At 58.0% G+C, this 10,800-nt stretch overlaps 1 protein-coding gene across 1 annotated transcript in view; it reads right to left on the reverse strand.

Moving 5' to 3' along the window:
• Positions 1 to 10,800, reverse strand: part of SMARCC1 (SWI/SNF related, matrix associated, actin dependent regulator of chromatin, subfamily c, member 1) — an 89,461-nt gene that overhangs the window by 2,149 nt on the left and 76,512 nt on the right. The window contains 2 exon segments of the mRNA XM_005867205.2: positions 4,826 to 4,903; positions 4,906 to 5,083. Of these exon segments, the coding sequence (XP_005867267.1) occupies positions 4,826 to 4,903; positions 4,906 to 5,083 (256 nt within the window).

Here is a 10,800-nt window from a genome sequence, read left to right on the forward strand (position 1 = left end):
GCGGCCACATGCCCGCTCCGCACCAGGAGCTGCCAGGCCCGGCAGTGCAGTGCCAAGCGACCTGCTCAGCGCAGTGGCCCATTTACCTATTTCCCTGCATCTTCACGGCCACCAGCGGGCAGGGCAGCTGCAGGGTTTCTAAGGCTGTCAGCCCAACAGCTGACAAAGCCTCTCTCTCTCTCTCTCTCTCTCTCTCTGAATTCGAAAGCCTCGGAATAAGGAAGACCTTCTCTCCTCCTGTCACCAGCAGGGCAGCAGCATCACTGGGATGTGGGTGCTCAGAGGCCTAGGAAAGGCGGCAGCAAGCGGAGGGGAGTCCCCGGGGGACCTTGCGCAGATCCTCTCGGGGAGGCCAGGTGGTGCCTTGCCAGGCGGCGACCACTGCTCCCTGCGTCCTCCAGACTGAGGAGACTGCCTGACGGGAGGGCCCAGCGTCCAGGGAACCGCGTGTCAGGGGCGAGGTCACTTGGTCCAAAGTCACAGGAACCAAGACCGAGCTGAGGTTCACGCCCAGGCCTGCCTGACCCGGAGGCGCATTCTCCTCCCGCCACACCACCTGTCTGACAGGAGCTCTCCTCGGAAACGCTCATCTCTGAGGGTCAGACTCCATGTGGGCAGAAGGTAAGAGGACTGGGGAGGCTACGAATCCATTCCCTGTAAAGGAGTCTCTACCCTTCTGAAGTCTAAACATCCTGTGGTTTTCCTGGTCGGATACAGATCTCACCAGGTCAGGGCGCAGGCCCGGGTTGTGGGCTCGATCCCCAGTGGGGGGCGTGCAGGAGGCAGCCGATTGATCAATGACTCTCATCACTGATGTTTCTATCTCCCTCCCTCCCTGATATTAATAAAAATATATTTAAAAAAGTGTTCATGTATATATTTCCATTAAAGAAACATTCAGGTATTTCCTTCCCCGGTAAAGAAGGAGGTGAGAGAGCGAGCTGTGGCTCAGAACAGCCGCATCCCAGCCCAGCTGGCGGGAGGCTGACCTACATACAGGCTTTTTTTTTTTTTTTTTGAACAGCAGGCATCCGAAGCCTAGAAAATGGAAACGTTTGCTAAAATTAGGTATAGCCTCGTGGAAAAACCCTCACACTCTTGGGTTCATTAGCTCTTTTACTAACGCGTTACGCCCGTTGAGCCTAATGGAACGTTATGGGAGGACGTCATCTTGACTCGTTAGGGTGGGAGAGCAGGTGGGAAGGAGTGTGAGAGGGAAGGAGGGAAGGAAGCTGATTTCCAACCTCGAGCACATAGCCAACCTCCCACGGCACATCCCAGCCGAGTCCCCAGAGAACAGACACAACAGGATCAAGGCCAAGCGAGGGGAAGCCCAGCTTCCCCGAGACTGCGCCTCCCGCAGCGGCTTCCGGGGCGCCAGGGCCCTCACTGCGCTCTTTGTGAGGGAACCTGCTACCCCGGAAGGCGGCCGGCAGCTCTGCTGTCACATGACAGCAGATAAAACCCTGGCTGCCGGGGAGCTGGTCCTTCCGGGGCTCCGTGTGGGGCCGAGGCCGCGGTGGCGGTGGCGGGCGGCGATGGTGGCGTTACCTCCCCTGCTGTCCTTCCCACGGGCGGCCTGGTGTAAGCGGGCCCACCTCGGGGCCTGAAGGCCGAGCGCCAACGCCTTGGTCAGATTTCCCTGAACAACCATCGTTCAGCCAGTGATGCCAAATGCCCTGGTCCCGTCACTGACACATCTTCTCTGCCGCGTCTGAGTTTCCACCAGATCAGATCAGCCCGTCCTGACTTCTAACCTCTTCCACCCGAGCAACAAGGAAGCCCTGAGGCTGCCTAAGCCACCGCCCCCCTAACCAACACCACGAGGCCCTGAGGCGACAGCTCACAGGCTCCCGCCCGAATGCCCCTGGGCTCGGCTCCCCTGCTCGCCAAGCTTCCCTTGGCTCCACCCACTGACAGTTACGCTTCCCTTAAACAGGTGCCGAGGCCTCTGGAGGACTGAACGCCTGACCTGAAAGGGACGCCCAGCAGTCAGGCCACCTCTTGTTTGAGAGGCAGCCAAATCAAGGGCACCCAGGAAGCAGCAGCCGCTTCCAGGCCACCTGCGACTTGGCGCCCCATGTGCTGCCCGGCCCCGGCTGGGTGAGGTCAGGGACGCTGGCATGGGCGCCAGGACTGTGCCCCCTGCCTATGCACCTGTGCCAGCGGAGCAGCAGTCCATGCGAGGACCCGCTCTGTGAAGCCACCTGCTCTACAACTGAAATAAAAAACCCAAGGGTGGCCGTGGCCCCTCCAGCTTCCGTTTGCCAAACGGCACGAGAAACATCCCCTATGGGTCACCCTCTGCCTTTTGTTGGTAGAAACCAACTGCCTGGGGACAAGCCCAGGGAAGGCTGGCGCTCAGGCGGGTCCGGAGCAGGACCAGGGGTGACAGCAGCTCCCCACACACAGCCCTAGGCAGCCCCTGGATTCGGGAGGTGGACGGAGGGCCACAGAGGACACACTCCGTGCAGCACAGACAGGCGCCAGCTTATGCCAGCCGAGGGTGCGTGGCAGCCGGGCAAGTGCACCACCCAGCGCTATTTTAATGGCCAGGAGGAAAGACGATCCATCCACACAATGACATAAACACCAAGAGTCTTAATCAGAGGCTGCACCAACTGACCACGGTCCATGAATCTGTCTCGAGCTGCTCACCCCCTCGCCCACCTGGCTGGCTTTCGGAGGCTGATTCCCCCTCCATTGCGGACCAGGGAGCCTCAGGCCTCCACGCTGGCCAGCGGGCCCGGGCGCATGCTCAGCTCCTGCCAGAGGCTGTGGCCTGACCTCCCAGAACCCAGGACACGTCTGGCGGAGGGACCCCAGCACACGGAGCCCCTTGCCAACCCCTCGCTTGCGAAACCAGCCTTTTCTGAACTGGCACCTTCTAGGCAACTTTGAACTAATTAAGGGTTTAATTTATTATTGTTCTTAATTTTACTAACACACTTGACTTCATTTCACACTCAAACTCCACGCAACGCCAAGCAAGGGGCAACTACCAACAGTGACCACCTGGAGCTGGGAGGGACTGAGAGCTGGACGCCCACGTCGGGGCAACTGCAGCACCTCCCAGTGCGAACACAGGCACGCCCGACGGCCGTCCTAGGAGCACACCAGACCGCAGCGCGGGGCACACGACAAAAACGTGTCCCTGTCCCCAGACACGCGCACGTGCGCTTCAGAACATTGAGCGTCAACAGGACGAGTGAACGTGGGGGCCCCACAGTGGACGCGGGACCAACAGGAGAGGCAACCTCTCAAGGTGACCGCACCTCACACACAGCGCAGCGAGCCTGACACACGCAAACGCACTGGGTGGTTCCACCGGGAGCAGCGAGCCCAGCCCGGCGCGCCGTGGTGTCAGGATCAGGACAGTGGCCCTCGCGAGGGAGGGGCCTGAGGAGCATGAGGGTTCCCAGGGTCTGTTCCCCTTCGCTCCCCTTTCCAGGCCGTGGCCGAAGAGTCTGCATCCACCCAGGAAGCAGTCCTCGGGCATTTAAACCTTACAGGAGGACGGCTATCAGAGCCACACAGAACACGCCAGACACACTGCTCTCCGAGGGGAAATGCGGGGGATGGAAAAGCTGGAATTAAAAGGACAGTTCAGTTCTAATGATGTTGGTAGTTAAGTTTGAAAGAATTGTGAGTTCAACTTTCAAGGTTAAAATTGAAGAGTTGCCAACTCGAAAAGGCTCCCGTAAGTGGACAATCTGAGTATCAAAAAGAATAATGCCCACAACAGACTGAAACACGTAAAACACACAAAAACCCACAACACTAAAAACATACACGCACAATGCAAAACCCCTATGGGTCCTCTTAGGAGATGGGGGGAGGGGGTAGTAGCTCTTCCTTCAAATACCTGACAAAGGGAGAGAATGAGGCGTTTGCCCGGCCTTTCCTGTAAGGACCGAGTTCCAGGATAACGAACGATAAAGAAAGGTTTTGTGGCTTTTTAAATAAAAGAATCGCCGCTAATAAGTGCAAGTAAGTAAGTGCAGAAGGAACCACCACGAGAAACCTGGCCACGCTGCGACCGACGACCCGGGAAGCGCTCCGTGAGGCCAGCGCGGGGGCAGCTCAGCCCAGCAGCCCAATCAGCGCCAGGTCCGATCTCACTGTCACCAACAGCCTCAACCGACATCACCGGCCAGTGCCAGTGCCCGTCCGCGGGGGGAAGGACAGCACAGCCAGGCAAACGCGCGAAGGGCATCACAAAAAGAAAGAAGAAAAGGAGGGGGAACTGCCAACAGAGCTGAGAACTGTCAGCAGATGGGACCCTGGACTTGTCTGAACACCGAGTCCAACAGGAAGCGTTCAGACGGCAATGACAGTAGGAACCTGAGCCCCTTTCCTGTGTGATGATGGGCTATGTTACAGATGAGGTTTCTGGTGGCTAGAGATACGTTTGAAGCCTGTCTCTCACCCCAAAGGGAGGAGGAACCCCTAAAACGTCGGTAACTGTGAGGCAGCCCAGAGGTGCTGGGGGTCCTCACGCTCCGCTCTGCTTGTGTCTACAGCTGAACGGCTCCCGACGAAACGTTAAAAATGGCAGAAGGTGATGGCTGAGAGAGCTGGGTCAGAGTTCACTGTACCATTCTTTGTGTTTGTCTAGTTTTGAAAACGTCTTTAAGTTTAAAAAAAAGCGTAGACAATCCAAGGATGCATGTAAGGCACTCTGGGACACACCGGCCACCCAGGCCGAGCTGCCTGGAGAAAGGCATCATGCCAGAGACTCGGGCACACGGCAGGCCTGAGGAACCATGGCTAACACGCCCCATCTCCTGGGCGACCATCTCCTGTGGGCAGAGCCTCCTCTCACCTGGCTGGGGTGGGTGGGGCGGCGGCATCTGGTGCTGCATCAGAGGGTAGGGCGGGGGCTGCTGGTGAGGCAGCATGCGGGGTGCCCTGCTGCTCCCAGCGGCGCCAGGCCCGGCCCCCCCGGGTGCTGGTGGCCCTGTGCAGGGTTCTGCCCGTGCTGCTGCTCCATTTGCTGGCGGGCTCGCAACTCCGCGTATTTCAGCTGCTCCATGTGGAAGTTCTGGCGTTCAGTGAGCAGCTGCTGCCTCTGCTGTTCTAACTGTGACGGGAGGGAAGGGAAGAGAAATGACATCAGAAGAGGGTCTCGGGAATGGTGACACACAGGGCACCCCCTGGCCCCCGCGTCCCCCCACAACGTCCAGAGAGGAAGAGCAGGGCTTCTCGAGGAGCACGTTTCCCTGCGGACACCGGTCCCGGGGTCCAAGGCCTTCTCCGAGTTGGGTACAGGCCTGCCTTTCCTCAGCCTTCGCCAGTGGGGCTCTCGCTCTCTGGGCCCGATCAGGACACGCGCCACCTGCCCGATAGGCCTCAGGTGGTAACAAACCCCCACACCTGCCTCAGTCTCCCCAGCAGGGAAAGCCCCTCCTGCCCTCCCCATGGCCCCCGATGCTGGAACGTCAAACCCCCCCGCTCCCGGGTGCTCTCTTCTGGACGAGACCCTTCGAGTCCCTGACTTAGAAGGTGACACAGAGCAACCCCTCCGAGTGTGTGGAGGGCCCCGGTGCAAAGCCGCAGACTTTCCGGGTGGGGTGCCGGCAGCGCCACTGCAAAGCTCAGCTCTCGCCGACGAAGCGCACCCGTGACTCAGTCACAGAGCTTTTTAGAAGTCCGCGTAAGAATGCGAACGCATCTTGGTTTGAAGAACATAAGCATTTCAATATTCAAGATAATCTTCCTGAGACCCAAATTAAGATGCAGAGAAAAAAGTTATCATATGTGCCAAGAAATTCAGAAGCCATACGCCTGACAGTTCAGAGAATGGAATGCTCTCAAAATTAATTTAATTCAGGGCTGAAAAAGAAAACCAACTGAAAAAGGAAGGTAAAAATCCCGACTGCTGGGATTGAGGAGCATAAAGAGCATAAGGAGGGTGAACAGGCCTGTTTCTTTCAATAACGTCCCACTGACCCTTTAGGAGCGAATCCGAGTCCCGGGAGGCCTTTCCGGCTCCGCGGTCCAGCCCAGGACAGCCGCTCCTGAGCCCCTGGAGCGCGGCTCAGGGGGTGAGAGGGGCTAGCGTGCGGCGTACACACTGGACTTTAAAGACTCTGTTCAAAGAAGTTAACTCTTCAGGTTGATCCCATGGCTCCCACTATGTGCCCGTTGGCCGGCATCAGCCCACGGCTTTGACAGGAAGACAGCACCGTAGCCGAGAGCCGGGCCTACAGCGCGTGCTCTAACCACGGGCAGAAGGCGATGGAAGGTGCATGAGCATCAGCCCACGAGTCTGGTCTTTGGCAGGAAGTGCCTGTGACACTGAGTGAGGAGCATGGCGGGGCACCGGAGTGGCGGCCAGGGAGGCGCACGGGTGGGTGGGGCGGGAAGACAGGCCGTGGGCAGCGGAGGAGGAGGACGCTCGGCTTCTGTCCTGGGGGCTGGTGAACTGCGCTCAGGGAGTGGGAAGAGCTTCTGAGACACCATTTCCTGAGTGTGAGGTTCCCAGGAGGGAGGGGGGGGGTGCTCATGGTCCTCCCCGAGAGGGCCGACTCCGCCTTTTCTGAGGAGGGCGCCCCCACGCCCGTACCTGCTCCCGTGTGCAGGAGGAGGAGGGAGTGGCAAGCTGTGAACAGCACAGAATCCTGAGGAGGCCCAGCTCCAGCAGGAAGACTCATCGGTGAGATGGCGCCCGTAAGAGGCAGACGGATAAAAACGGGATTTAAAGATTCGCACCGCAGGCCTGGGCTCTGCTCTCTTCTAACCGTTCTTTCTAGGAAACGTGGCGCTTTGTGGAGGCTGCCAGGAAGCCCCTCCTTCCTGTGCTCCTGCCGAGCCCCTCGTCTGCACAGCTGGGCTCAGGCCCTGCGTCAGGTAAGAGCTGGAACTCAGGGCGAGACCAGCTGCACGACGATGCTGCAGGCACCGGAGGGAGAGCCGGGGTCTCTGAAGGGAATTCTAGCCTCTGCATCACCTCTCTTAGCGGTTTGTCTTTTTAAAATTTGTTTGTTTTTAACTGAACCAGCCTTTCTTTGGGAGCTGACCTTAATATCAAGATATTCACCTGGGGGAAATATTGCCCCAATTCCTTGCCTACAAAGGAACTAACCTTAATTATACTATTTCCTCATGAGTTTCTTTTGTCATTTCAAAGCAGAGAAGGTAACTAAGAGAAAGTAATTAGAAGAATTAAAAAGGATGAGTGATTAAACACACACACCCTGGACGAGAACCCAGTTCAAGCTTAAACTCCACTGGGACAAAGGGGTCCCGGAAGCCGAGAGCGGCGCCCAGAGAGCAGCCCCCAGGGGCACAGCTCTGCCTGGGGCACCAGCAGAGCCAAGGACACCTCCCTGGCGTGGACACCTCGTCCTGCTGAATGAGCTGAAGCCTGCACTCACGTCTGTGGCCATCAGAGAGCACGTGAACTGGAATTTTTTAGAAGAGTTACTGTACTGAGCAAGTTTTATTTAAAAAAAATTTTTAATATGTTTTTATTGATTTCAGAGAGGAAGGGACAGGGAGAGTGAGAGAGAGAAACATCAATGATGAGAGAATCACTGATGGGCTGCCTCCTGCACGCCCCCTTCTGGGGATCAAGCCCACAACCCGGGCCTGTGCCCTTGACCAGGATGGAACCCAGGACCCTTCAGTCTGCAGGCCGACACTGAGCAAGTTTAAAATTCGCTTAACCAACAACCTAGTGATTCTACATCTGAAATCTGTCCTAAAAAATAATGTGTGCATAAAGTCGGGCATTAAAGTATTGTTTTTGAAGGACAGTTATTTCTAAGATACACAGGGAAAAACCACCAAACCAAACAACTTGCAACAACATTTGAACACAATCTCAATTACATTAAAAAAAACACCAGCTTTGTGTCCAGGTCTGATCCTGCTCTAGCCGCACGGAACGTGTTCTGGAGGCACCAGTCAGAGCGAACATTCCCAGGAACAGAATGAGGGCAGGAGAGACCGTGATTTATCCATTTCTTTCCTATTTGAAAATCTCTCGCACACACACTATTTTGGTACCAAAAAACGATACGCTGACAGCTGCCAAGTTACATGCCCCAGACATCTCAGTCTCCTCGCTCCCTTCCCACTTCTTGGGCGGAGGCTGAAGTCCCAGTAGCTGAACGGACAGTGCGAATTGCTCCCCCAAACCTGTGCACGGCTACACTCTGGCTCTCGGACCTGGCTGCACACAGCTGCCTGTGCTGGCTCCAAGGCACATCCGACAACACACCCAAACCCCTCCCTCCCCCACGGGGTCCAAGCGGAGCCCAGCACAGAGCACCTTTCTGCACCAGGACCAAACCCAGACACAGCTGCAAGCGCAGCTGAAGTTCACTCAGAGCCCCTCTCCCAGCCTCATCTGCATAAAAGGGGGGTGGGGGGAGGAAAGGAGTAAGAGAAGGTGCGTGGGGGGGGGGCACCCACAAAATCCACCCACACTGTCAAGAACTGGAATATCGGCTGGGATGTGAAGCCCCCACGACGTGTCTCAGAACTGAAGTCAACAGTCACCCTGTGCCGAAAGGCTTGGGGCCAGTGACCAGCCCTCCACTGCAATGACCAAGTCCAGACAGACACCGTTCCTTCCACCGAGGAGCCAGCACAGCCTGCTCCGCTCGGGCGCTCAGGCAGACCGGGGAGGCGCCGGCTGTGCCGGTCACTGTCCCTCGCGGGCGTTTCCATTCAGAACTAAACCTGCCGGTCCACTCCTGCCTTGGATGCAGCCCTCGGCGTGATGGTGCACGGCAGGCAGCAGAGGGCTGAGCTGCTACCAACACCACAGACCAGCGAGGCACGCGTCTCCTGCGGCAGGATGCACTCACGTGTGGGCTTTTGTTCTTCTTGAATTTGTCATAAAGTGCAACCAACTCTCCTAACCCCACATCCTGCAGGTGTGCCAACAGCCATCAGCAACACCTTTAAACTCTGCCAGAGCTCGACGTCTCCTCACTCGGCCACCGTCCTGCAGCCACCACCACGCTCCTCCCTCCCGCTGCTCACCACGTCTCTACGCACAGCAGGTGGCGTGTCCCTGCTACCCAGGAGGAGATGGCGCCGGTCCTCCGTCCTCGGCATGAGCCACTCTCCTGGCTGCGCAGACCGTCCTGCCATCCGTCCTGCCATCCTTCCGCTCCCGAGTCCAGGAGATGGGAAGGCCCTGGATGGCCCACAGGAAGCTCCGCGACTGGGTCAGCACCTCCGGCTCTACCTTCTCAGCTCCTGCTCGTTCCTGCTCCAGCCCCCACGCACTCCCAGCTCCCACACGTGCCGTCGCCTCCGGCCTTGGCCTCTGCTGTTTCCTGTGCTGAGAAGCACTGCCCACCCGGCCAGGTCTCAATAGGCCACTCGTATGCCAACACTTAAAACTCAAATCTCTCCCCACCCTCTCCCACTACCCCTCCCCAGCCTGTGACAAACAGCCCTGTGCAGACACGCAGCGTGCATGTGCACACACACATGCATCACACACAATACCTTCTACGTCACTATTTGCGCTACACGAAGGCAGAGCGGTGTTGGGTTTACTCACTGTCGTATCCCCAGCACCGACAGGCCTCGACAGGTGGATGCTCACTCAACATTGGCCGAAAGAGCCAAGGAACTAAGCCCAGCACCCAGGCCACAGAAGCTCTGGGCAGGCTGGCTCTCACCCCTCAGCCATCAGCCATTCCCGCCACGGTGCGGGATGGGGCCTTTCTCCCCGCGCAGCTCAGCCCTCCTCCACAGGAAGCCCTCCCTGACCGTCTCACCACCACGGCCTCCTCCCCTGACTCCCAGCCCTGCTCCCGCAGAGCACGTGGCCTGTGTCAGGGTCCCACCCCCCCTCCAGCCCCTTACAGACAGGTTGGGTGCCCTCAGCTGTGTCCTCCATGTCGGGTGTCTGAAGGTGTACAATTCCCACAGCCAACAGCCTTCAGAAGCCCAGAGAGCAATACCTAGATCGGCTCACAGACCACTCACTGGCTTCCAACTGGCCGGCAGGGCCCGGCCCCAGCACAGCCCACACTCACCCCGGCTTCCTCCAAGCCTCTCCCCATCGCCAGGCGGTCCTTTCTGTCCACAGGAGCTGAGCTCACTGTGCTGTCATCTGTCAGGAACTAAACTGGGCCCAACAGGACTTTCCCAGCGTCCCAGCTCGACTCGGACTGGGATGCTGGCATTCCTTCGTTCAGCGGACAGTTGCACGGGCTGTGATGGGCCAGTTCTGTGCTGAGAGACACTTGCCCTCAAAGTGTCCCCTTGGTACAAGACAGTGAGTGCTGTTAGGTTCCATGGCAGCAAGACACGGGCTGTGAGGGGCCAGTTCTGTGCTGAGAGACTTGGTGAATCCTGCCCTCAAAGGGTCCCCTTGGCACAAGACAGTGAGTGCTGTTAGGTTCCATGGCAGCAAGTGGGGAGGGCTTGTCATTCATGGGTGCAGGGCCGAGGGAGCCTGCACGTGAGGGGGCATGGCTGGTACCCAGGGGGTGGGGGTCAGATGGGGTGGTCAGCAGCCTAGGAGGAGAGGGCCAGTGATGTGGGGGACGCTTCCAAGGCCAGGGAACTGGGGGTGGGACATGCAGGGTGTGGGCAGGGGAGCTCCGGAGCGGCCTCCCGGTGCTCACAGGGCCGGAATGCCTGCCTACGAGCAGAGCTGGTGGTGGGACAGACATAACAATGAGCCAGCACCAAGGGACAGCTTAACAAATATAAGCAGATCCTTAACATTAAAACTCTTCTCATCTTCAGATTCTACCATTCAGCCCTGACCGGTTTGGCTCAGTGGATAGAGCATCGGCCTGCGGACTGAAGGGTCCCAGGTTC

This window comes from Myotis brandtii, unplaced genomic scaffold, assembly GCF_000412655.1.
Source record: "Myotis brandtii unplaced genomic scaffold, ASM41265v1 scaffold246, whole genome shotgun sequence".
NCBI classification, from domain to species: Eukaryota; Metazoa; Chordata; class Mammalia; order Chiroptera; family Vespertilionidae; genus Myotis; species Myotis brandtii.